The 27,942-nt window shown below is 49.1% G+C and overlaps 1 protein-coding gene across 1 annotated transcript; it reads left to right on the plus strand.

Moving 5' to 3' along the window:
• Positions 1–7: 7 nt before the first annotated feature.
• Positions 8–26,700, plus strand: hlcs (holocarboxylase synthetase (biotin-(proprionyl-CoA-carboxylase (ATP-hydrolysing)) ligase)). Its single transcript, XM_049016188.1, has 11 exons — positions 8–348; positions 723–863; positions 1,848–2,010; positions 3,412–4,361; positions 4,638–4,820; positions 9,415–9,686; positions 21,859–21,926; positions 22,540–22,700; positions 22,916–23,030; positions 23,112–23,325; positions 25,170–26,700. The coding sequence occupies exons 1-11, from the start codon at positions 94–96 to the stop codon at positions 25,339–25,341; spliced, it is 2,694 nt and encodes an 897-aa protein (XP_048872145.1). The 5' UTR covers positions 8–93; the 3' UTR covers positions 25,342–26,700.
• Positions 26,701–27,942: the final 1,242 nt, after the last annotated feature.

Genomic DNA, 27,942 nt, shown 5'->3' on the forward strand with positions numbered 1-27,942 from the left:
AGTGGGAGGGGCGAGAGGGAAGGAACGGCGGAAAATGTCTCCCTGAAGCCGTCCCGGGGCTCCCCGACCACCGTTGGTCTCGATGTAACAACGATGCTGATAACGCTGTGCTATGTCTACCTCTGGGTGCGCTTCCAGAAGTGCTACACGGTGGTCATCCGCAGCGCCGTGCGCCGCTTATACGGGAGCCGCGCGGGCTTCGCCTTCTGTACCGTGAGACCGGCGACTCTTCCGGGGGGGCGCTCACCTGGCGAGCGAAGTTTTACTAAGCAGTTGAGCCCCGCGGTGCCCGAAGAACGCCTCCTGCTCAAAGTGGGCGACAAAGTGGTGTATATAACCGAGCCACAGGTGAATAGTGGGCCGCTCCACGCTGTTTCCTCCGCGTTACTGTACCGCAGCCCCCCTAGTTCATGTCCGTTTCGCCCAGGCCCGGTCTGTATGTAAATGAACCAGTTTCAGCTTTCTGACCTCGGCACGTTTGTTCTTTGGATTTTATATTTTCCACGATATAAAGTCATTTACACCTCATGCCAGCTGGATTATATAGCTGCTTTGTAAAAGAACAGTATTGATGAACATCGTACTCATCTGTAACTTTTTCGAATGAGAGAAATGACTGCTTTTTGTACATGCTTTGCAGCCTTTAAACTGTGCCGTGAACTAATAATGGAAAAGCCCAAAGACACTTGTTAATAATACACGTGCCTCTTTTATCCTCCCAGGCGTGTGACGACTTTAGCACGTGGAGTCTCATGTTAGGGCCCTCTCTGGCGCAGGGACCAAAGACAGACAGCATTGCTTTTGTCATAGAAGCCGCCGCAGAACAAGGAGCGGGATTAAAGTCGCTTTCCGCAAAGGGAAATGTATGTATCGTCATAATGTTTTCTTTAAGCGTTCCATTTGTCCCATTCTGGTACACGTGTACATCTCAATACCTGCGGAAATTTAGATCAGGGCCTGGACACTTTTGTAACTACTACTCATGACAGGTGCTGCTCTAGTGCCCCAGAAGAGCCGATAGTCTTCCGCCTATGTAGTAAAAGGGAAGTCTGCCTGATCTGCCTTTGATCTCGCCAGTTATTTCCATTGCCTTTTACTAGGCGGTGTCCCTATTGTAACTGTGGCTTTTCTGTCCAGTCTAACTAAGATAAGGGGAGTAGAGAGCCTCCCCCCCAGGACTTGGCTGGGTGGGGGGCAGGGCAGGGTTACACCACCTAGGTTTTGGAGTGCCCCACCCTCCTTTTTGGCCATGCAGTGTATTTCTGATTGTATGGATAGGTAAATTGTGCTTCTCTTCACAGGGGGGCTTTTAAGAAGAGAAAGATCATGCCCGCTTCCAGGCGGTCACGCTTGAGAAGGAAGGTGGCCTGTAGAACAGACACCGGGGCTAGTCGTTCCGGATGCTTCTGAAAGGCGTTAGTGGACCTCTGTAACCTGACAGAGCAAGCAGGGGCCCGGTGCAGGAAGTGGGGGTGGGGGGTGTCTCGTGTCTCGATCTCCCAGCCTCTAACCCGCACCCCTGTGAAGACTCACTGTAAAAACAAACTCTCACCCCCACTGCTTCTGGATGCTTCCATCCAACCTGAATCATCTCCAGCTTTACCAGACTGACCAGATTATCTCTCTGGATAAGTGGATTAATTTCAGCTTTTTTGGCTTTAGATGGAAATGAAATTTAACCCGGAAAATCCATTACCTGTTTTACGGCTGGTGGTGTCCTGTAAAGCACTCATCCTGCACAGATTCATAGGCGTATGCAAAATATAACTTTAATTGCTCTGTGAGGGCTGTTCCTCTCTCAGTGGACACGGCCATTAATCACTGGGACTGTGCGTGTGTCCATCCAGGTGCTGAAGTGGTCAGATTACTGCCTTCCCTTGGCCTGCAGCTCCGAGCGGCCGTTCAGGGCGGTGGCGGAAGCCAGCGTGGAGAATTTCAGTCGCCTCGGAGTGGCGTTTATGGAAGATCGGCTGTGGCTGGACAATGGACTCGTGCCGGAGAAAATAGTCTGTGAGTATGTGAGCATGACGGACAGTTGCCATTGCCTCTGTCTTCCGTTTCCCCCTGGGTGTGCATGTCGGATTGAGCCCTCAGAAAAATGTAACTGGACATGATGGTAAACACTGGGGTAAAACTTAAAACTCTCTTGTATCTTTTACTTATTATGAGACTGTACCTCGTGTGTGATACTAGAAATTTATCAAAGATAATTTGACAAGCAAGGCTCCAGCTGGGGGGGGCAGCGTGTGGCTTGGTTTGGTTTATTAGCCTTCTGTGCCAGTGATCGGAAGCCGGCTGGTTTGAATCTTGTGTTTGGCAGAGTAGCTGCATCTCCGCTGGGCCCTTGAGCGTGGTCCTTAACCCCCTGAAAAATGGCCGGGTGGGTGACCTCGGTCTCAAACCTTAATCTTCACGCTTAGCTGTAAATGTATGTGTGTACGTAAGCCGTAGAATATAGAGATCGGACATGTGAAAATAAAATTCCAGTGAATATGTTCTTGTACTTGTACAAATGGCGAATAAAGCTTTTTAAATTTGACATATATTAGGGGTGGGACTTGATTAAGAAAAAGAATAATCTAATTAGAAGCTTTGTAATTGATCAATCGAAATTAATCACATTTCAATATTAGACACGAGAAATAAGAAATTTAAGTTTGGTTGATGAATGAATCAATATACATAAGGTTAAACTTCAAAATATTGTTTATTTTCCCATCAGTCTATTACACAGAGCAATAGATGAGTGCAGAAAAGACAGAGCAAACTCTTTTCAGAGCACTGGAAATTTTGACCGAAAATGCCAAAGTACTGACTGACAGCTGCTCCCATTTTTCATACATCGTGTATGAAAAACCAAACAATCCCATTTCAGTCAAAAACTCAACAGTTCAAGCTAAATTGCTGTGTCTACCATCTAAAATGGTATAATTACTTACCTTAAATACCTGATAAGCTGTTAAGTGGTTCACGATCTCTGAAAGAGGTAATATAAACACTGTGCTAATTGCGTTAGCGCGGCAATGGGATTTACAGTGTTATATTAGCATCCCGCTAGTCGCTAGTTAATTTAACTGCTTGTAAGTGCAAAGTATTTGTGTGTTGTTTGAGTTGTAATATATGTATTACCTGTTCAGTTTCACAGTGCCTCTTTAAGTAAACATCTCAAACTGCAAGATTTGCTTCCCGGATGTTTGTTGGAGGAGCCTGTTAGTATCTGTCAAGCTAAAAACTGCACACTCACATTAGCAAGGACAGAATAGTGCGAGTAAAATGTGTACATTTTTTGTATTTATTTAGCTCCATAATTAATTAATCGAAAGTCACGCGTTAAACTCCCAGCCCTTATATATATTATATATAATATATATATATTTTTTTAAATTTATTTTATGTTTAATGTTTTCCCAGCTGTTCTGCTCAGGGAATCCACGCTCAAAGCACTTGCTGGACAGTCTGTACTGATCAGAGGAGCCCAGGCTGAGACCAGGTCACTGGAAACGCAGGAACCGCCAGAGGACAGATCACTGTTTCAGTCCCCGTGCAGCGCGACCAAGGAAGGTACGGGGGCGGCGATTGGCAGCGCGTCCGGGCAGGACCGCGGGTGCCCCCCTGCGGATGCTGCCGCCGCGGACGCTGGCCTGGACGGCCGCCACAGGATGGAGACCGGGGAGCAACATGCGGAAGGCTGCCACCTCCACCTGTCCAGCTGTCACGAGTGCCTGGAGTTGGAGAGCAGCACCATCCTCTCGGTGAAGTGTGCATCGATGGAGAACATTCCTGACCTCCCTGACGACTACATGGGCGGCCGGGGGGAGTCTGATGGGAGGGGCCTTCCCAGCCAGGGCAGGAGGTTCAACCAGAAGCCTCCCAATGTGCTGGTGTATACAGGGGGCTGCCAGGAGAGGTTCGAGCATGTCCGCGCTCTCCTGGCCGAGTGCATCAACACGGACAGCTACGTGCTATATCCCCTGCGACCACAGCAGGTCCTCAGCGAGCCATGGCTGGACAACACCCTCCTGCTGGTGCTGGCCGAGGAAATGCCCCTCATGGTCCAACACCATGAACGTTTCCTGGCCTACCTGGAGCGGGGTGGTAAGCTCCTGGGCTTGTGCTCCTCCTTCTGCGCAGCTGGCCTGTCGCTCGCCCCGGGCCCAGACCAGAGAAACAGCGTGTGTCAACTGGCCTTCACCAAGGCCGACTGCACCGAGGTGGAGCTGAGTGCCCTGGCCAGCGGCCACGTGTTTGTGCGTGGAGACGGCCCCGCAGAGATGTGGGGAGAGCTGCGAGGGGGCAGTGGGGGCATGGCAGTCGTCAGGGTGACACACGGTGACAATGGCGGTGAGGCCGTGCTGTGCCAGGTACCGTCTCCCATGCCAAAGCTACGCCTGTCCTGGCTTGCAATATTACCTGAATTAAAACTTTATATAAAAAATAAACTTTCTAAACTTGTTCTTAAGAGATACTTCCATTTTTCTGAAGATAAGAAAATGGTCAGTCCTGAAAGCGCATTTTGCCTTAGACTAACCAGTATCACTGATATTTACGACCAATAAGCTCCTATGGATTTGATCACATGACCTACCACCCGGAGTGATGTCATGTCTGTGCGCCCTCTTCACTTCTCTCTTCTGCAGGTGCACCTGGAGGCGGCGCCCAACTCCCATGGTGTCACGAGCCCACAGGACTTTGACGAGTTGAAAGCAAGCAACGCACTTCGCTATGAGGTGCTGTCCGAGATCTTGAGCTGGCTGGGGCTGAGCTGCGAGCTGAGCCATGTGCCGCCGCCCAGCCCCATCTATGTCCTCTCCTCGTCTGAGGTAGGACCCACTGCCCTCATGCCTACCTTTAAATAGCTGTCCTTTGCTATTGCCTGACTGTTAATGTTACAGTTGTCATCATTGTCACTTTTAAACGGAGGTGACAGTAAAGATTAAATTTCAGTAAAACTGTAAAATGCCTTGCATGTTCTGCAGATTATGAGACTATATCCTGTGTACGGTACTTGGAACTTATCACAGACAAATTAATGAGCAAGAATTAAAATAATTAAATACTGATAGATTTGTGAGTTTAACACATGCATGATAACATGTGGAGACATATCAATAGAACAGAATTTAAAAAGTCTTTAAAACGGGATATAATGGTTCTGTTATCTTTGTTTTGAATAACCAGAAAAGATTCTGTACATTTGAGTAAATTAATGTTATGTAATTCATAAATTAATTTAATAACTTACAATTAATTTAACCATAAATTATAAGTTATTATAAAATGTTATAAAACACTGTGACATTAAAAACTGCTATAAATAGCATGAATTTTTTTTCCAATAGCATCAACCGACACTTTCACTGTCAGGCTTTGCGTAGAGATTTTTAATTTTTTAATTTTGGTTTCAGCACGTTCAGTGTGGGGCTCTAATTGAAATGAAATCATAATTGCAGTTAATCTATATTGAAACCAGCTGACAGTCTAGCATAGGTTTACATGTTTAACATGTCAAGGCTTTGACTTGTACTGCGGTCACTTCTGTGTTCTAGTGATATTGTAGCTTGTAGCAGTAAAAAGTAATTTGTAGTAAAGTGGGATTTTTTTTAATGTGACTTGCAGTAGCTTTGTATTGTTTTCTTCTCATCCAGATATTTAAATTGGTGTCTAATTTCTATTTAAAACTCTTTGTAATATGCCCATGGTGGCAGGTTCTTACGCTGCTCCTGTGACCGGAAGGTTGCTGGTTCAAATCCCAGACTCTGCAGTTATTTCAGCATAAGGCCACTTAACAAGGCCCTGACCCCAATTGTTCCTGGAACACTGACCCTGCTTTCTTAAAAGAAAAGTAACTTTGGATAAAAGTGTCTGCTAAATTTATGTAACTGTATACATCTATGAATAACAAGTAATGTAAGCATCGTTAACATTGCAGCAGATTCAGGGAGCCCGAGTGCATGAATCTGTTCAGATGAGAAGCTGCATTAAGTCTCGGCTTTTTTTCTGTCCCGTTGAATATGGAGCCGACTGGTTCCAGACAGACTTTGGCCCGATTCGTGGCCAAATGTTTTGGGCCCAAGGATCCAGACGGGCTGAGGCGCTGAGCAGTGAGACGCAGCACCTCAGTCTGGACTCACGGTTTTATTTAAACAGTTTTCGCGATTAGTGCTGCCTGCATTCTTCCTGCGATTTCCACAGCGATCAAAGGGCATCCCCTACCCTCTGCCACTTGCCTTTTTCGCCGAGTGGCGCCCACACGTGTTCCGACGGGCCCCTCCGGACATATAAACCCTGTGAGCCATTGCGTCGTTTTGCACATAAATTTGCATACATTAAAGCACTGAATGTTTTCCATATGTGCGGGCGGGCTAGGGCCTGGTTCCTCACACGGCTGCCATGATAAACATTTACGCGGACAATTACAGCCCACTTTGTGAAGGAAAGCAGGCGAGTGAGGAGCTGGTACCGGTTTGCTTGCCGGGAATGGGGGTGCGTGATACTCAAAGGCCTGATGTCACCGGCACCCCAGCCAGAGATATTTAGGGAATCTGGCCTCCGTGTTAATCGGCATTTGAAATGGGACCACATGCAGGTCTGTCAGCCCCCGTTTTCAGCCTGGAGGGTCAGGCGCTCAGACAGCTGTCCACTCACCCCTTCAGGATGGCTGGGAGTGTGTACATCTGCTGATGGTCGGTGTGCAGATCGTGCCTCAGGGTTATCTTAAACCATAATGCCTTCCTGGGAGCAAGCTTACTGCTAGAGAAGTCTGTGCTGCTAACAGACTGTAGTGTGTGTATATATATATATATATATATATATATATATATATATATATATATATATATATATATATATATATATATATAGTCTGTGTAAATGCTTTGTGTAATAAGTCTGACATTTCCTGAAGTATGACTACGTAAAATACGAACAGGTAGTTCGATTCATGCAGTAAGTGTGAGAAACCACCAGGGGGCGGTCAGCACCCGCCGTTTGTTACACTATACCGTTTCGTTAAGAATGCCGAAAATAACCAACCGGAAAGTATTCGGAAGGATGAGTCACTTATTGTCAATGTCAGGCGGTTTAGATATTCCTGCGATTTTTTTCCTGTTGAATTTAAACATTAATTTGCACATTTTCCCTCTGGTAAATGACATGTATCGGTGCAAACCGGCTTCTCTAGCCACGTTGCATGTCGTTGCAAGGACGGCGTGTCTCCCGTTTTAAGTAAACCGCCCTTGCGCTCCCAATACAGAAGATGGCGTCTCCTCAAACCAAACTGTAGCATTTATTATTAATTATTATTATTCGGTCTGCTTTGAGCCGCGGCTGCTACCTGACCTCTGGCCCGAGCACTTTGTTATAACAAACACGGCGGTGATGAGAGCGCCTGCCTTTGGGATTGCTTCCAGATTGTCTGGCCGGGAGCTGGGTCCACCTTCCTGCAGCGGGCCAGCCTGTCCGACCAGTCGTCCGATCCCGTGGCACGGCTGTTTTAACTCATTTACACGATCAAGCCTCTCTGGTCATTCTGACTATCATCCTTAGTGTTTTTCTATTTTTAAATATTTTTGTGCTTTTGGCTCCAGAAGTGCATGCAGTATTGAATACTATGGGCAAAATATTTTTTCCTTTTGATTTTATTTTTAAGTCACAAAATTGCATAGACTGAGACATGGCCTTTGTTTGCATTTCGCTGTGAGTATCTGACAGGTGGCTCCTGTTCCCGGAGCCGGGGGACGAGTCCGCGGCTCTCGGGCGATCCGCACGAGCGAAGGGGGATTTGTCAGGCGGTAGAAACGGTCCCCGGGGGGGCGATGCGAGCCGCCTCCCCTGTTAGGCGTCCTTTTGTGATTTGCACAAAGCGGATAATTGAAGCATGCAGATAAGCGGCTCTAATTGATTAACCATCACTGTAGCCCTTAAATATGGATCGCAGCTAATTAGGGCCATCACGCCGGGCTTTTCACAACCTGCCAGCGCTAATCACGCCGCTCGGCCGCCAGATGGGTCCCGCAAAGGGTGTATCCGTGTCTCCCCCCGCTTCATGCTTCGTTTGTGATGAGATGTAAACCGGGGTATCTGCGGTGTCGGTTCTGCTTCCGCACGGGAAGCCCGGCTCGGTACCGGAAGCGTCCGCCAGCCGATGCTGCTTAGGTACTGCACGCGCTGAACGTCTTCATGCCGGCGTCTGTGCTGCAGGGCACATGCATAATCCGCGTTCGGAAGCCCGCGCGACGCTCCACGGTGGGTCACGTCAACACCATGCGTGGTGACGTCAATAATTCTATGCATATAATGTCATACATACATATTTTGGACATATGTCGAAATTAACGGCATTTTCGAGTCCATTTTTCGGTAATATTGCTTGCACTTTTTGCTTTGAGTATTTTCTTTAGTGTTTGTTTAATCGTTCCGCTCTTTACATATCAGGGCAATAATTAAGATTTTGCCAGTCCAAAATGATACGTTTTAAATTAAAAAAAAAATTAAAATCTATATTTACTTTCAGCTTTTGGTTTGACAGCATATTTGAGCTTCATTCTTTTTCATTCAGTTAAAATCCTGTTTCCATCACACACATCTGGAGAAACGATGTGAAATGAATATGTTAAGGTTTGGCAATGTGTGCAGACAATACCTAACACAGACGTTTTCTTTTTTTCCTGAGTAGTTCATTTACATTTAAGTAATATATGTCTTTAAATTATTATATACATATAAATCACCTAGTATGTTCAGTGTTTCAGGGTTGGCAAACATAATGGTGCAAAAGTTACTAAATGAATGTAATACATGTATTAACTAATTCGTATTTCTGAGCAATGTGAATTACTATAGTGGGTCCTTAAATCAAAAAACGGCAGAGTCTATGGTGGTACTCAGAAGCTGAGGTTTATATACTGTATCTTCAGTCTATTATTATATGACAGAACCTTCTGTTAATCATTATTTTGCTTGAAACATGCTAGAAAAGACCTGACTCATTAAATTCAGTTTTCACATTATCTCATTGCTTTACAGCACATTGACGAAGTGCATTACTACGTAAAGACTTATAACATCAGCCCAGCAGATTAGCTCAAAATTTCTTTAAAATGGGTAAATCGGTAAAATCAGTGGTGTTTTCATTACTTGACTTCTGCACTGTCCTGTTCCTTTGGGGGGGTCGGGTATGTATGTCATCTTCCAGATCTTTTGTCTCTGAAACCCTGAGCTATGCATTTCAAATGGAGACTGAAACTGGAACATCACTTGAATTGACTATTAAAAATGAGTTAAATGACTCTTTATGATGATTTTGACCTGTTATAGGTGCCATTTGTGCACCCTGTGTATGATGTAATTGTCTTATTTTAGAGTAATTTTGAGATGTAGTAGGACTCATGCATCCTGATGTCTGTTTGGGGGTAGGAATGCCGGCGTTGCTTCCTGGAGTGGCTGCAGACACAGGTGGGCCAGGGGGGGGTCCTGAGGGCCTCCCGAATCTCCTTGAAAGTGCTTCCCGGTGTGGAGTCCCCAGGGGCACTGCCAGGGGGCACACTGGCCCTGGTCACGCAGCCCCCCCAGCACCTCCCCCCACAGTTCAGCCTGGAGACTTACAGCCTCCACCTGCGCACTCGAACCCTGGGCCGCTGTGTGCTGTTTGCCGAGACCACCCCCTCCACCATGGACCTGCTGGAGGGGTAACGCACCACCCGTTTCCTCTTGGGTTGTGGGTGGGGGGTGGGAGGGGGGCAGTTGGAAGCACCACCCGGCGAGGTCATTAGACCTGGGCTGCGAGCGGCCCTTTGGCTCTCGCTAAATCAGGATTTTGGTTGCCGAGTACCAAGCGACCTTAGCAGGGGCGACCGTGTGGTCGCTTACCATGGCAGTAAGTATAGCCAGGCTCCAGCTGTGGAGCTAGGGGGTGCGGGGGGGATGGGTGGGCGCTTGGCTGGAACTAATTTAATGCCTGAATGACCTCACAGCAGTAGAAGCAAGCTGCACCTAATAGAAGTCTTTGTCTACATCCTCACATCTTACTGGGGACTTGCCAGTCAACATAGCCGATCCCAGAAAACAGGTGGGAGCAATTAGCCCTGTCATAAAGTTTGAAAAATGGATTCTGGAGCCGCACTGAGGTGATCGAAACTGACAGTGTTGTCATTAGGGTTGTAAGGTAAAGTAAGGGGGTGGGGGTGTGTGTGCAGAATGGGAGGGGGGGCATTCTACAATCTGATTTCTCATGCCTTGATTATTCATTTAATTTCCAGATGGCCCAGGTTACACTCTGATTAAATTTTATTGTTTTTGACGTAAGTATCTTTCCAACGGCTTTTGTGTTTTTTGCTCTAGTTAGAATTTCGGACTCAGCAGTTTCTGGGGCTTATATTTATTATTAACACACGTGTGGAGATGGTGGTAATGAGTCTGCTGTCTTGTGTTGGTTGGGGCTCCTGTATCAGGGCCTACAGCGCTACAGCACCCCCCTCCCATGATGCATCACTGCATGTCGAACAGCAGCCGAACTTCTGGGTTCAAAGTGCGGTTTTCCCTGATAATGAGCCCGGCTTGTGCTGCCGGGTAGTTCAGCAAGAATCATTTGCACCCCCCCCTCCCAACCCCCCTCTGTGGTCCTGCAGCCTCCTTTTCCATGAGCATCGCTCACGGGAGACCTGCACCCACTTGAGGGCAATCCCATGGACTGTCCCTCTGAGTTCTCTCTGCGGTTGTGACCCCCCTATTTTAAAGGATATTATTAAAGCTCATTCATTGCAAAAATGTTTAATTCAAGTAGATAAGGCTGATTTCATCTGTCTCTATCACTGAGTGGTACAGACCAGAAAATTATCTTTGCGTCTTCTATAAAGGTTAATTAGTTACCATGGATAACTTTTTATTTTTCATCAAATTTCTCTTACAATTGTCTTCATTACCCTGTTTCTAGAAGTTTTTAAATTGCTGAAGATAAAAACATACTATTTTATATCAAACATAACTTCTTTAAGGTTTGTTTTGTTCACTATCTTATACTGTTGCAGTTTTCGAACAACATTTTAATCTTCAGATGCGATAAATCGAGTAGCTCTAAATGTGGCCTTTAATTTCCAGGTTCCCTTTGATTTTTTTAATTTCTTTTTCCCTTTCTGACGGAAGCTGTAACAGGATGGGCCAAGCGGCCTGGTGCTGGGAATAGCAATCTCGGCCAGAACATCCGTTTGTCCAGAGTGTTAGTCATTTGTTTGCTTAAAACAGACAGCCGGGGGGGGGGGGGGGGGGGGGGGTTGTGTTCTCGCAAAGTGTATAATACTGACTCATCGGGTATCATTCTTACAGGCCGATAGCCTTTTTTAATTCTTGTTTGCTATCGGTGTTTCGTTTTACTCCGTTTGGGTGTTTTGTTCTGGAAGTCAAGATGACATTAAACTGCCTTGAGAGTGTATTATGAAGGGTGAATCACGGTGAGGGGGCGGAGTTAAGAGGACTCTTTGTTGAAGATGATTGGCTGCCAGAGCTGGTCATGGCGCATAGAGTTGTTTATTGGCTGAGGGGGCATATGGCAGCCTGAGGCGATGCCGTGGTGCGGCCTAGGAATCCCAATGACACTTTTCCTTTTTTCTGATTTGGCAAATCCAATCTCCTGCCCCTGGTGTGCCGTGTTTCCCTTTGTCAGTGGCGGTTCTTCCTTTTTCCACCGAGAGCAGGCATCAGGTGTCCGATGTAGGCCTTGCATGCGCTCTTGCCTGATGAGGCGCCGATGCCTTTGAGCATTTCCGGTGTGGCCCTTTAAATGCGTTTCTTTGTGAGTCCAGGGCGTCCAGACGTTAACAGATAGCGCAAGATGATTTCCAGGGAAAACTACCGGCAGTGTTGTTCTGTTCCCTTGGAGAGGCTATTTTCCTTGGCCGAGGTATAAACAGGACTTTGTTCCTAAATGGTGGCAGAACACCTTGCATCTCTGGGAGTGTAAAAAGAGGAGCTGGGGAACAAGGGGCTCTTCTGGGCCTGAACGCGGCTGGCTGATTGGTGAACCGGCCGGCAATCAGTGTTTGTTTTGACGGGGAACCTACAACCAAAACTGACACAGTATGGAATTAGGCGCCGTTTCCTATGAAAAATATGAACCTCGTCATCAGGAGGGGGGAGCCCGGGGGGGGGGGGGGGACAATAACTGCAGCAGCAGGTTCGTACATAAAATAAAATTGGTCCAATTGACCTTGCAGGCTCTACCAGCAATTATCTGAAATTGTAAGCAGATGCCGATAGTGGCCCATTTCATATTCCAGCAACATCTGGCTTCCCGTTCTGAAGTACGAGTTTACATCAGTGCTGGGATGCATACTAACTAGCTGATGCAGGGGTCAGACTCGCTGGGGCAGCTTAATGTAAGACGCGTGGAGGATGTGTATTGGGCTCTGGGTGTGTTAATTTTACTGGGGAAATGCACACACACAGAAAACTTAGCTTAGTCGCCTTTTGCTCCTGGGATATCAAAAATAGCTGATTATTATCTGCAGGGACCAGTTTGAGGCTCCGGAAAGACCACCGGGGCGATACGAGATCCGTATGCTGATAGACATTGGCTGAGACTGGGAGGAAACATGACCAATTGGTGGCCCCGTTGCATTATGGGTAACGAAAAATATCCTCATTGATTGCAGTGAAGGGTGTCATCTGCAAATAATTCTTTTGCCGATGCTCTTCTGGAAACAGGATTAGGTCAATTAACCACATTTACAGATTACTTTTAGTATATTGACCACAACGCTTCTGCTTGTGAGTGTTCAATACAAATATGCTTATATTAATAATAGCAAATCCAGTTTGTTAGGCGAGCATTGACGCATGGAATGAACTTGGAGAACCCCTAATTGAAGAGAGATGCAACTCTTATATCGGATAATGACGATTGCACTTGAGAAGCAGTTTTTGCGATCGACGATATTGGAATTTAGCAAATGGAGTGGACTCTAAGCCAATAGAAAGACTTTTTTTATGGTGTCGGTAAGCATCAGGGAGAGAGACTTTCTTTGGAGTCTCTGCAGCAGGGGGTGTCGCTTTCAGGGGGCCATTGGGTTGGGCGTCAGGTCGCAGTTTGGGGGCGTCGCTTTCAGGGGGCCATCAGGTTGGGCGTCAGGTCGCAGTTTGAGGGCGTCGCTTTCAGGGGGCCATCAGGTTGGGCGTCAGGTCGCAGTTTGAGGGCGTCGCTTTCAGGGGGCCATCGGGTTGGGTGTCAGGTCGCAGTTTGAGGGCGTCGCTTTCAGGGGGCCATCGGGTTGGGCGTCAGGTCGCAGTTTGAGGGCGTCGCTTTCAGGGGGCCATCAGGTTGGGCGTCAGGTCGCAGTTTGGGGGCGTCGCTTTCAGGGGGCCATCGGGTTGGGCGTCAGGTCGCAGTTTGGGGGCGTCGCTTTCAGGGGGCCATCGGGTTGGGCGTCAGGTCGCAGTTTGGGGGCGTCGCTTTCAGGGGGCCATCAGGTTGGGCGTCAGGTCGCAGTTTGGGGGCGTCGCTTTCAGGGGGCCATCGGGTTGGGCGTCAGGTCGCAGTTTGGGGGCGTCGCTTTCAGGGGGCCATCGGGTTGGGCGACAGGTCGCAATTTGGGGGGCGTCGCTTTCAGGGGGCCATCGGGTTGGGCGTCAGGTCGCAGTTTGGGGGCGTCGCTTTCAGGGGGCCATCAGGTTGGGCGTCAGGTCGCAGTTTGGGGGCGTCGCTTTCAGGGGGCCATCGGGTTGGGCGTCAGGTCGCAGTTTGGGGGCGTCGCTTTCAGGGGGGCCATCGGGTTGGGCGTCAGGTCGCAGTTTGAGGGCGTCGCTTTCAGGGGGCCATCGGGTTGGGCGTCAGGTCGCAGTTTGGGGGCGTCGCTTTCAGGGGGCCATCGGGTTGGGCGTCAGGTCGCAGTTTGGGGGCGTCGCTTTCAGGGGGCCATCGGGTTGGGCGTCAGGTCGCAGTTTGGGGGCGTCGCTTTCAGGGGGCCATCGGGTTGGGCGTCAGGTCGCAGTTTGGGGGCGTCGCTTTCAGGGGGCCATCGGGTTGGGCGTCAGGTCGCAGTTTGAGGGCGTCGCTTTCAGGGGGCCATCGGGTTGGGCGTCAGGTCGCAGTTTGAGGGCGTCGCTTTCAGGGGGCCATCGGGTTGGGCGTCAGGTCGCAGTTTGGGGGCGTCGCTTTCAGGGGGCCATCGGGTTGGGCGTCAGGTCGCAGTTTGAGGGCGTCGCTTTCAGGGGGCCATCGGGTTGGGCGTCAGGTCGCAGTTTGAGGGCGTCGCTTTCAGGGGGCCATCGGGTTGGGCGTCAGGTCGCAGTTTGGGGGCGTCGCTTTCAGGGGGCCATCGGGTTGGGCGTCAGGTCGCAGTTTGGGGGCGTCGCTTTCAGGGGGCCATCGGGTTGGGCGTCAGGTCGCAGTTTGAGGGCGTCGCTTTCAGGGGGTCATCGGGTTGGGCGTCAGGTCGCAGTTTGGGGGTGTCGCTTTCAGGGGGCCATCGGGTTGGGCGTCAGGTCGCAGTTTGAGGGCGTCGCTTTCAGGGGGCCATCGGGTTGGGCGTCAGGTCGCAGTTTGGGGGCGTCGCTTTCAGGGGGCCATCGGGTTGGGCGTCAGGTCGCAGTTTGGGGGCGTCGCTTTCAGGGGGCCATCGGGTTGGGCGTCAGGTCGCAGTTTGGGGGCGTCGCTTTCAGGGGGCCATCGGGTTGGGCGTCAGGTCGCAGTTTGGGCGCGTCGCTTTCAGGGGGCCATCGGGTTGGGCGTCAGGTCGCAGTTTGGGGGCGTCGCTTTCAGGGGGCCATCGGGTTGGGCGTCAGGTCGCAGTTTGGGGGCGTCGCTTTCAGGGGGCCATCGGGTTGGGCGTCAGGTCGCAGTTTGGGGGGCGTCGCTTTCAGGGGGCCATCGGGTTGGGCGACAGGTCGCAGTTTGGGGGCGTCGCTTTCAGGGGGCCATCAGGTTGGGTGTCGCTTTCAGGAGGCCATCAGGTTGGGCATCAGGTCCCTTTTGGGGGTTCGTCGCTTTCAGGGGACCATCAAGTTGGGTGTCAGGTCACTTTTTGGGGGGGGGGGGGCATTGCTTTCTGGGGACCATCAGGTTGGGCGTCCTAGTCCAAGAAGCCTGTTGGTGGGAAACATCTTCATCTGCTGTGTTTGATATCACATAATGGAATAATCTTTTTTTTTTGTTTGGAATGGCAGTGGTGTGGGGCTGGAGCCTCTGGGAGTAAATCCTCTTTTTGTCAGATTACGCAGTGCGACCCCACCCCCACCCGTTCAGCCAACAAGGTGACCGGTGGCCTAATCCTACACTGAGAAAATTCCCGCCTGGGGGTGTGTGTTACCACTCCTATCCACTTGTCATACAGATGACTTGGGTGGTGGCCATTTATCCTCTGACCCTAACCCCTTGGTCTGTGACCCCCCCCAGCGATCTGGCTGCCCTGTCAAAGGCCTTTGCAGGGAGCCTACTATCTCCCCAGAACAGGACAAAGGGGTGTCTTGACTTGAAAGCTGTGATCTTCGTCCAGGAGATGGGCTTGCCCCTTTCAGCCCTAGACGTGCTACTTTGTTCCTCATTGTCCTTCGCTTGTCGTAATTATGAGCAGCACACGGATTTCCCCGCCAGACAGTCAGAGGCGGATGACGGGGGAAACCGTGACGCGCACCGTCCCTGGTGTTGATCTTTCTGCTTCAAGATGCACGTTGGAAACGGCAACTCAGCTGTCCTCTAGTTAGGGGTGTGGGGCTGCCGCATTGTTCCACGCAGGTTGAGGCTTCCTGCCCGACTGCACGCTCCAGCGAAAGAAGGCGAGCTGTAGATGCATGTGGGATGCGGTGCACGTTGTGTGTCAGTGGAGGATCTGCATCTGATCAGGTTTTTTACTAATCTGAACCATCCACAGGTGCTTCAGACATGTAGTTATAGCCCCCAAATAAGGCTGTTTCCTCACGTGACACTCACTGACGTGTTTACGGCGTGTGCTGGGGCCGTTCTCCCACAAGCACTGACACACTGGTGTTTGCACAGGGCTCTCGCTCATTAGCCATACGGCGTGAGTTGTGTCCCTCGCTAACCATCTCCGCAGCCCTCCGGAGTGTGATTGCGGGTCCGACGTGCCGGCCTGTCAGCACCTTCACAGGGAGATGTGCTTCATCTAGCTCCTTTTGGGTTTAGGCCCTTTAACTGACATTTTAGGCTTTAAAAGCACTGCAGGAGTCATGAGGCTATTCACTTGAATTCAGGCGCCTGACTCTGGCTGTCAGTATCTTTCAGTTTTTTCTTCCAGCCACTGAAATAAATGGCTTTATTTGCCGTTTGTACAAGTACATTTGAATGTGCTTGTTTTCCCAAGTTACTTTTAAGGTACCCCCCCCCCCCCATACACACACGGAGGTGAGACTGAAGCTTGCGGTCTGAGCACAAGGTCAACCATTTATCCAGCCCCCCCTGGAGCATTCTCGAGGGGGGTAAAGATTGCGAACCCAACAAAAATGTGGCTACTCTGGCAAGCCCGTGATTCGAACCAGCACCTTCTGATCAGACACAGAGGCCAGACCCTCGAAGCCACACAGCGCCCCCTGCAGTGAGCCTGGGAAAGTGGGGGGGCGGGATTCCCTAAATGGGACGCCAGTGCATGCCAGTATTTCAGTTTCAGTTAAATCTGAAATCATCGTGCAGTAAAAGCAGCTTGTCTTGTTCGTATACTTCACACGGCGAGATCTCAACCCATTCCTTGCCACCCCCCCACCTGCTTGGCCTGGGGTGCAGTCCCAGCCACTTTTATTTGTCCTCTTGAAAGCCAGATTCCCCCAGGGGGCCAGTGGGTCTGGAGGGGGCTGTTGAAGGAATGCCTCTGATTGAGACGAAATCGCAGTAATCACTTTAAAAGTGGCCTCTCAGTGGAACCCCATCTGTCCGGCTGCAGCCACGTGCTTCGGGCCGCTGAGGATGCTGTGCAGTTTTTCTTTCTGATCACACCTCTAGACAACAAGTAATGGAGGTGTCTGTAATGCACCCACAGTCCCACACACACACATGTAATTATATCTTTGTGGGGACTCTCCATTCATTTCTATGGGCATAACCCTAATCTCAACCATGACGATCGTAACCCCCCACCCAGCCCCAACCTTAACTGTAAGTAACCAAACAAAATATGAGACTTTTGACATTGCAATCACATATACATCAAGATTTCTATAAAACTGAGTTTCTCCTTGTGGGAATCGAAAATATGTCCCCACAACATGAAAAATAACAGGTCTTTATCACAATAATTACGAAAACATGCACAAAAATCCTCCAAATGTAAACAATTTCTTGTGGTGTCTCTAGCAGATATTTCTTATTAAAGTATTTGTAATGAGAATGCAAAATCATATTTTTACAGCATTGATAAATTTCTTTGCTTTCTTGGGGTGGGGTGGGGTGGCTCAGCATGTTAGGACCCTGTGCCGTTCACCCCAAGTATTCCAAACTTGCTCTTACCTGTATATGTGTCTGTCATGAGAAGAGCATGATGAGATATGCAAAACTACTCAGTTTAAATCTCCTGTTCTGTTCTCTTGAAGATGGTTGATTGGTATCAATTGAATGATTTTTTTTTCCTCCTGTCCAATGAGCATGGAGTGGCTTCCCCTGGTCGCCCCGGTGAGGCGGTAATCATGCAGTGGCTGGATGGTGCCCTATGCATTGTGATGCTGATTGGCCCCAAGTCCGAGAGAACAGCTTAGCCTCCCAGAGTCTGTGACCATGGTTCATTTGGGGAAACGCACATGGTCGGTCACCTTTGAAAGACTGCACATTTTTTACACACCCCTGTTTTCCATGTGGCCGGGTAATCAGTCTCTGTGTAAAGAATGAATCAGTCAGGGGAAATATTGGCGTTTTCCATTCAGCCCAGGCAATCGTCATGATTTTGGCGGGAGGACGGCTTTAGCTGGCAACAGTATGAGTTTTGTCTTGTATGTTTCCTTTGTGCATGTTCACGCCGTGTCCACACAGCTTGGTATGTTGCCCGTGTCTCCATTCCTCACCGCGTGCATTAATGAAGCGCCTATTTCTTGGGGTGTCGACGTATTGCGTCTTTATTGTGAGCTATCCGCCTCAGCTCCACCCCTTTCCCCAGCCCCGCGCACCCCGTCCAGGGATTAACTCACCCCCCCCCCCCCGGGTCGCCTGGACGGCTGTTTGATATGTTGCACTTGCGCTGAAAGGCGGCCATTGTGCCATGCTAATTGCTAATTGTGCGCCTGTTCCTTGGGCCTTTTTCTCATCCTTTGTGGCAGTTATTGGGAATTTCTTTTAATGCGTTTTTTGGCCTCCCGGGCCACCGTCAGCCCCTGCGCTTCTCACTGGACGCGCTTTCAGGACGAGATTAACTTCTGCAGGAATGCTTTAGCTCCCGGCCTGAGCCGGCCTTCTGTATATCGCTCTTCACTTGAGCTTCTGAGCCACCCCCACCGCCCCGCCCCCCACCCCCACCCCCCCCCCCCCCCCCACCGGCAGCCGCGACCCTCTCTTTCATCGCAGGCCCCTCAGCGGGCGCATAAGAGCATTACCGTGTTTAGGAGTGAGATGTTTTGTGTGATCCACAGGCTGATCTCATATTTGCGTTGCAGAAATTAATTTGACGGTGATTTGCATGCTAATCTGTGCAGGGTTTCATTCCGCTGGGGAGGGATCCTGGAAAAAGAGTCATTTTGGGCTTTGAAAATAAAAAGCAGGGGGGGCTTTGTAGTGAGAACGTTCATTTCGTTTCCCAGCTTTTGGACAATGCACCTCCCCCCCAAGTCCAGCTCTGAATGGGTCCCTGATAACCAACTAGCTGCTGAACCCCAGGCTGCTCCTCCGCCTTGAAGCGCAGGCGCGCCATCAGTCCGTTACAGACTCACTCGATCGTGGGAATCTGTCCTTTCCCGTTTATTCAACCACATTTCCCCGCCTGCCATGTGTCAGTTGCGTGATTTTACCTGCTTTCGTATTAATTACCAGGTTTCCTGCATGGAGAGTTTCGGAGCCGTGTGGCATTCTCGGCCCAGGCTGTCAGTTTACGCCGCTAGCCCACCCTTCGTAGGGTCGTTTGGATCCCTCCGGAAACCCCCCCAACTGATTCTTTTCATGTTTCGCTCCTTTGTCTGAAACCTCCTGGACACGCATGCTCGCAAACGCGCGTGCACACACACACACACACACACACGGCTGTGTCACACGCTGCCTCCGGTCTGCTCGGTTTAGCTGCGACTGTGGGGTCATGGCTGGCCTTCCTTGCCTTGTTAGGCACTGATGTTCTTATTAAAAGTTCATTTATTTGGTTGGAGGACTCGAGAGAGCCAGCTGGGCCCCCCGCCCACGTGCGCCAGTGCTTGATTTGCCGAGGAGGCATCGTGGGCACGAAGCGGCTTGCGGGGGTCTCCGCCGCTCCTGCCCAACACTGAAAGCTCTCAATTAGCCGCTCTGCTCAAAGGGGCCGGTTAACCCGGCACGGCTCCGGGGAGGTCATGTTCTTGCAGGCCGTGGGGACGGCAAGCAGCCGCCGTCTGGCCCCCGCGTGCCCATTGTTACTGTTGCTGGGGGGCTGGGCAATGCGCTGCTGGCCTCCTTTTCCGGTGAGTAAAAATCATTAAATTAGCGGCGTGTGATTCGCACACAGTGATGGGTGCCTCTGTCGCGCGGTTTGTCTGCACTGCTGCCGCTTTTAACTCCAGACATTTCTCCATACAAAAATACCGTCTTGGCATTAGGACTAAAGAGACGAGTAGCACTGGTGTCTCACACCCCCCGTTTTAGTCGATCTACCGCTTACAGCTGAAAAGTTACCGATGAGTTTACCGTGGATTTTTTTTAAGCTCTTAAATAAGGGATACTGCAAAAAGGACAGAGTGGTGTTTTTTTATTATAAATTTTCGAAGGCTCCCAAGGTTTTGACATTTCCTCCTCCTTGTTTAGCAGAATATGGCAGCTTTTTGGCTCCTGGACAGTCATGTCCAGTTAAATTACGCCGTGCCTGACAATGGAGGTACCTCAACTGGAAAATCAGCACGTTGGTATATATATGTTTCTCTCTCCACCCCCGCGCTCCCCCTTACTTCCACTAGATCAGTGTTTCTCAACCCAGTCCTCAGGGACCCCCGGGCAGTCGACGTTTACCGGGAGCTGGGAGGGAGCAAAAATGTGGACTGTCTGGGGCTCCCCGAGGACCGGACAGAGAAACACTGCACTAGATTTCCTCACTGGTTTTCTGATTTCCTGACAGGTTTGTTTAGATCAAGGAATTTGCTGCTGACAATTTAAGCAAATGAAATCGTTCCAAGGTATGATTTCAGCCCGTTGTTTGGTTACATGATTCATGCATCCATGAAATCGAGTTTTAAAACAAAGCAAAATAAAAAAAAAAAAAACATCTTCAAGCAAAAAGGGGTCTAGTTCTAGTGTTTTGGCCTTATCTGTGTCCATTTGATGCCTCTGTGTAACAGACACGCACACAGATTCAGGCAGGTTGGGTGTTACCACCTATCGTTGTCTGAATGTAAGCAGCTTAACCCATTGGAATTGTTTTTTTAATTATTAACTAAGAATTCTGGGAAAAGTTGCCAGATTCAGCAGGCCTGTGGATGCAAATACGCGTCCGTTGAATCTGGAGGATTACCCCATGGGTTTCTTCCAGCCCCCCTCCCACCCCAAACGTTGTCCCTTTGCATCATAAAAGCCCCCAGTATTGCTGGCCTTTGGATCTGGGCAAATAAATGCCCCCCTCCCTTGTTGCTAAGCTGTTAAGCAAATTCTTTGTCCCTGGAAATGAAGAATCGTTATAAGAAGGTTGGCGTGTGTCAGATCCAGGGGGAGGCTAGGGTAACCCGCTACTAGTTACTGCACCTAGCATGCAGCGGTCACTAACAACAACACCACTAGTGGCCTGTAAGGAGCTTGAGTGCGCGTATGTTTACTGGCACAATAGGGGGCAGTGTTCACCCCTTTGCTGGCATAGTGGCTGATGTTTAACTTTACTTTTCGTTCCAGACGGCCAGTAAATCTTTGCAGAAATGGCCCCTGGCAACTCTCCCATCAAACATTAACTTAGAACTATCCGGAAGTGACATTCTTTCAAGATCTGCCGTCTGTGTAAAGGTGGTATTTATCAGTGACTAGGCTGCTCTCTTTAGCCGTAACAGGAGTGTGAGTGTTTCTGGTGGGTGAGACCACGACTGTGACCCTGGGGGGTCCTGTGGTTTATACACGCCCTCCGTCTGGTACTTTCGGTCCTATGTTCGGCGACACCCCGCTGCATGCTCTGTGCTAATGTCCTGTGTGGCCCCATCTCTGCTTGGTCAACGTAGTGCATTGTGGAAATCCCAGGCAGTCAGGGGAAGGAGCAGGATGAGCTTGGGTGGGGGGGGGTTTAAGGCTGCTTAATTCTGGCAGAAGCCCTTTGATTGACATCACAATGTCACCTTGATCTGGCGAGTCTGGGGCTATGGGCGGAGGAGGGTTTGCATTGAAACACAGGTCCAGTACGCACTTGTTTGCTTTGGTTGGGGTTTTATTCCAGGCCTGTGTTTGGGTGTGAACCCTGCAATGGGGAGGTCATGGTTTAGGAGTTTGGTGGGGGGCGGGGGTGGGGCAGATCCTTCACATCTCCATCACAAACGCGAGCTTCAATGACTAATTGAACTGGGAGCAGATCACGGGTTATGGGATGCCCACGAATGTTGGAAAGTTAAAGGCCAGATAGTCCTGCAGGGGGCACTGTGGCAACAAAGAAAACATGCCGGTGATGTGGGTATGCACACGTCTGTCAGCGGTCTGTCTGTCTGGGTCAGCCCTGTGGAGTGCCGGGGGCTCAAACTTGCCATCCCTCCCTCTCCGGTCCGCTTAACGCTGGGGTGTGTTTTTCTTTTTCGCAGGTTGATGCTCCAGTTACCCCAGGAAGTGGGATTAATAGCCATAGCTGCGCGACAGACCGAGGGCAGAGGTCAGTCAGGGGTCACCGTGGTGACCACCAATCGCAAATGGCGTGTTTAATGTACACCTCGTTGGTGGCTCCTGCGGTCACACTGCGATGTTGAAACAAGCCTCCGTTCCATAGCTGCGGTAACGAGAAACTGTACTGATATGACTGAAACGCCCAGGCTGTGGTTAAACAGATGCTGCTTCTGTGCTGCAAGATACAAGAAAAACACTCTTATATTGTTTTTCTTTAAGTTCTGACTTAGCAGGTGGGGTCAGTAATTTTGGCACCCATGTGTCTTAGGTGTATTTATGTATAAATTTTTATTTTATTAATTTCTTTAAATATTTGTCCATTTTTTATGTGATTCTTTGTTGTATTTATTTAAACCTAAATTATCTTTTGAAATTTCCCCTCACGGGAGTCAATAAAGATCTATTTTATTTAATCTCTCCTTATAATAGCTTAACTGTTAAAAAATATAAAAAGACTGGAAATGCTCCAACTTTACTCATCAGTGTTTTTATTGGATTTCCAGCGTTAGATGTCTGTTCCAGATTGCTGGTGTTCAGCGTGAATGGCTCCGCTCGTGTGTTCGTTGGTTCGCATCCCCCGCCTGACCCACCTCCTGTTGCAGGTCGCGCCGGTAACGCCTGGCTGAGCCCGCTCGGCTGTGCCATGTTCACGGTGCACATGCGTGTCCCTGTCGGCTCACGACTGGGCCAGAGAATCCCCTTCCTGCAGCACCTGGCCGCCCTGGCTGTAGTGGAGGCTGTTCGCACTCTGCCCGGGTACGAGGTACTGTACCGTCCCTGGGGACTCCTGTGTTTGCCAACCCAGTCCTTGGAGACCCACAAACGGTCTGCGTCGGGAGCTGGGATGGGAGCAAAAACGTGGACTGTCTGGGGGTCTCAGAGGACCTGGCTGGGAAACACTGCTGTAGTGTCATTTTCTGTGGGCATTTACCGCTGTTGATGGCGGCTGACCCATCACCTTCTTCAATGTCTTCCCAGGAAATCGACTTGACTGTCAAGTGGCCCAATGACATTTACTACGGCAGCCTGATGAAGCTGGGTGGGGTACTGGTCAACTCCACCCTCATGGGGGCGACGTTCCACCTGCTCGTCGGTGAGATTCCCAACCGTGGCTTTGTGACCATGGGGGGGGGTCCTGAATACCCGGCGCTGATCTGATGTATGATCTCGGCAGGCTGTGGCTTCAATGTCAGCAACAGCAACCCCACCATCTGCATCAACGACTTGGTGGAGCAGCAGAACCACCAGCGGGGGTCGGCCCTAGAGCCCCTGGACACCTCCCTGCTTATTGCCCGCAGCGTCTCCCTACTGGAAGACCTCATTGCCTCCTTCCAGGATGGGGGGCCACAGGCTGTCCTTCCCCTCTACTATAAGAGATGGGTGCACAGGTACATAGCGACAGGTTAATTTACTGCCTTAGACACATTTCTGGGTTTATTGGTGCCATAGCTCAACAACTATAGCGTTGTGCTAACAACACAAAGGTCATGGGTTTGAACCCCAGAAACACGCACAAATTGTAACGCTTCCCTGTACTGTAAGTCACTTGGGATAAAAGCATCAGGTTGCTGAATAAATGTAAATAAATATATTGCACTCCTGGAAAGAGAGACTCCAGTGCATTAAGGAAAGATAAATCTGATCTTTAAAGAGGACAGAGTCTATGTCCTGTGCATAACCGATGGTCCACTACAGCCCGCTCAGCATGCCTGTTCATGTACAGCTTACATCAGTAAATACTGACTAATTCATTCATTTGACTGTTTGCATTACCATCTGTTATTTTACTGCTAATTGCACGCGATTTATAGATATTTTTGACTATGGATTAATGGAGCATTTCACTGCACATTGTACTGAGTATTGATTGATTGAATGTACTGAATGTATTGTACTGATTGAATGGTAATAGATGGAATTCTAGGCTACCCAAGATGAAGTGAGAATAATGGAGAGATCCCCTGAAAATGATTGATAGCTTGTGTGTGTGAGGGAAATTCTGTCACTCACCAACTCCGACGGCCCTGGGAGACTTTTTTATTTTTCTGTCTGTCAAAAGATAATTGAAAGTAAAATCTATGCCATTTTTGGTTACTTAAGTTGGAGTTGTATTCAAAAAACGATCAGGTTTTCCTGATTTATGGTATCAGTCAAAGCTCTGGAAAAGGCCTCGAAGCAATGAAGCAATACACAGTAAATATTGAAATGACAGAGAGAAGTGATCAACATCATCTCAGATTTTATCCCCTTTTGCTTTGGTGACAGTATTGGAGACTCTTGCCATTCTTTCAACCACCTGATGTAGCCACCTGGATAGCTTCTCCAACTGTCCTGAAAGAGCTTCAACAAGTTCTGGGCACAAGTTGGCTACAAGGCTCTTACTCTTTGATCCAATTCATTCCAAAACAGTTCTTTAGGGTGTAGGTGTGGAGATCGAGGACCAGGTCAACTGTCACAGCAGTTTGTCTCTTTACTTGTTCACAAGATAATGGTGGTACGGCAAGGAGCATGTGCTGATTAAAGCGCGTTGCATCAAACCACCTCAGGCGTGAGAACCTGAGTGCAGCCATGGGGCGGGCGATACCTCAGCACCACACTAGTGGACCAGCGTGGGTTTTTTCCAGTGGCTGGAGTGCCAATCCTACCACCAGCCCCCAAATTTTCCCTGTAAGTTGGAGGACCACCTTGCAGGGCAGGATATAGATCAATATCATACCCAGGACGAAGCAATTGCAGGTCACGGGCCTTGCTCAAGGGCCCAATGAAGTAAAATCACTCCAGGAATTCATGGGATTCAAACCAGCAACTTTACAATTGCTGGCTTAGGACCCTAGGCTCAGAGCCACTGCTCCACCCACGCACGAGATAATACTTATTGCATAACCTCCAGGTGTATTTAGTGTCCTTATCTTATTGTAAAATGATTTTCAGGAGGTGTGTCCAGACTATCGACTTGTACTGTATATACCAGTTTTTTTTTTTTTTTTAAAGTTAAATCAATAAATTCAAGTTTATTCAGTGGTACAACAGACAGGCTCATGCTGACCCTACACCAAGCCAATTTTAAGGTCCAGTTGGCTTTAGGAAATGTAGTTTGACTTTATTGTCAGTCTTTATTATTTTCTGTTAACTGAGGCATGTAACTTGCAGCTTTGGTGACTTTTTAAATGAGGACACCCACCCCCCCTTCCTGTCTCCCTCTGACCCACATCACCCCGCCCCCCTCTCTCAGTGGCACGCAGGTCCGCCTGCAAAGCGAGGCCGGGCCCCAGGTGGAGGTGGTGGGCCTGGACGACAATGGCTTCCTGCAGGTGCAGTCCGCGGAGCTGGGCATCACATCGGTGCAGCCCGACGGCAACTCTTTCGACATGCTGAGGAACCTGGTCGTCACCAAGCAGCGATAGCCCGTCTCTGGCCTCTCCATCGCCTCCTACTGGCAACTTGACATAATGCTTATCAAAAGAACCTGATCGTGACCATGCAGTACTGGTTCGCCACCGGCCTCTCCATCGCCTCCTGTTGGCAGCCTGCAGAATCCCACCAGCTTCACACAATCAAATGTACTTCCTAGGAAAACAAATGCCCCACCGGGGGGCACTGTAGATAAGTGTGCTTATGAATGTGCATATTTGACCTAGATAAAGATTCTTTTATTTATAGCGCAGGGAGGTATGTCTACGTATAGGAATGTCCATTTGCAGCAAAGATTCCACTAATTTTCTCAGAATGCTTGTTAGGTGGTAGTTTCTTATGGACAACGGAAGCTTGGACAAAAGAAAGTGTTAATTACACTGGACCCTTTCACTATTGACCCTAAATTTTATGTTGTTTGATTTGAAATATTGCCTGTTATTGATCAGTAATTCTGATTTTTTTTTTTCTTTTTCTAAAAGCACTTGTAGTCAGAAGTAACGTATATGTAGTGTTTCTTGTTCGGAGGTATTAATGATCTTTTCTGAGTATTGAAGTACATTTGAAGAGTAAAAGCATGTCATGCATGCTGTTTGTTAACATGCAGATGTAGATGTTGACTGAAGGTGACTTAAGTTTGACTTGCATCTGCACCTTTAGCAGCTGTTGTTCAGACTATGTAATCCACCTTGAGCTAAGCAGGTTTGGCCCTGGCCAGTACTTGGATCTGAAAGAGTGGGGGTGGTATCCCTGTGCCCCGGCTAAATCTGCCACCTGTGGCCCTTTCAAATCTGGCCTCCTAATCATTTCCCATGTCTAATTGGTGAATTAACTCCCACCCCTTCAGCACCTTAGCTACTGTAGGGTGAGCATATTGGTGTGGACTGGTTTCCGTCGCATCAGCAAGGTGGGGGGGCGACACGGTGGTGGTGGCTGAAGGGGCCCCCCCTTTGATTCTGTAAAGCGCTTTGAAAAAGAACTATATGAAAGTAACTTTCATTCATTCACTTTCATACCCAAGTATACAGTGATAGACTTCAGCAAAATATGCCTCATGGCCCTCATACCATATAAAAATCTGTAAATATTTGTAACTCTGAAGTATTTAGTGTACTGGGAAGGGTAAGACTTTTTTTTTTATCTTGCAATAATGGTTTTCTTTTTTAAAATTTACTGTTAGGTTGTAATCATGTTTGCCTTTATCCTGCAGTTTGTTGATAATTATGTTAATTGGTCAGCTGTCTTTGTAAGAGATTCTAGTGACATTTTTAAATTGAGGAAATTCTGTGTGAAATGAAGGTGTTGGAAGGCATTGTCATGTGCTCTGGTGATAAATGAGAGAAATTGGCAAACTGGCGTGAATGTGTGGTCATGTAGGCATGTTTTACTGGGATCTAGGATAAAGGCTTCCTGAATCGTGGGGGCTTGGTGTGAGCTTAGGGGCTTGTCTTTCCTAAAGAGGAAACCCATACAGCCAGCTATTACCGGTAGCATGTCATTTGCAGTGTGCGCCCCCCCCCCCCCCCCCCCCGACCGCCGTAACTCCTTCCTATCAGAAATCAGTGGCTCCTCAAAAGCAGGAATCGTTCAGGCCACAGTTGGGCGTTTTCATGCGCCAGTGAGCTCATGTCAAGCTAATGCAAGAGGCCCAACCTCCCTGCCCCTGAGAACAGGCTTGCCCTGCTTATCCTCAGCAGACAGGTAAGCTCTACATACAGGTTAACTGTTAGAAATGTGTAATATTAAAACGAATGACAGTGCTGTAAATCACTTGGTTGGAGGGGAGCTCTGGTTATTTCACCTGAGTAATAAAATATGATAGTATTATAGGTGCTGAAGAAGAGGTTGGAGCGGATCGCGTCCCTCTGCCGTCATCTTCGCCCTGGCCTGCAGGGTGCAGCGACGAGCCGCTAACAAGAATCACCCTGCCTGAATCTGAATCGCCCCTTTCGCTGTCAAGCTTTTCTGGGTCGGACAGATGAAGTGCGGGAGAGCTCAGCGCTGCAGGTGGACCCGGTTGCGAGCATGGTGGGGTGGGGGGGGGGGGGTAGTGGCAGGGAGGGGGCTGTTCTCCCGCGCTCCGAGGCCGCATCTGGGGGTTTGGCTCCCTGCTGAGTTGCTCAGATGACACTTCATTTGTCCCTGACACCTTACGCCATTGGCTCATCATAACTGGATGAGGTGAAAATATGTACAGGGCCCCTGCAGACCGTCTGGGGCCCCACCTCATCGCTGCAAAGATACCCAAATTAGATGCTCGAATCGCCCCGCATGTTGTTTTGAAACGGTTCCCAAAGACACAGCAGAAAGTTTATAGTATTGATCTTTTTTTAAAAAAAAAACAAAACCACAACTGGTCATGATCAGGGAATAAAAACAAACATCTGCTGGCTTTCATCTCCAAAGGCAAAGAGCAGCACCACACATATGCCTGAGAATTGTGCTGGGAGTAGCTGGCATGTGGTGCAATTTAAGGCTTTCCCCCACTGATTTATGCTTAGGCCACCCAGCTGTCTGGTGGGTGGGGCAGTAGCTCCCTGGACACACCCCCTAAGAATTGACCAATCAGTGTGGGAGAAATGCAGGGTTCTTGC

The sequence above is a fragment of the Brienomyrus brachyistius genome, chromosome 6 (genome assembly GCF_023856365.1).
Source record: "Brienomyrus brachyistius isolate T26 chromosome 6, BBRACH_0.4, whole genome shotgun sequence".
Taxonomy (NCBI): Eukaryota; Metazoa; Chordata; class Actinopteri; order Osteoglossiformes; family Mormyridae; genus Brienomyrus; species Brienomyrus brachyistius.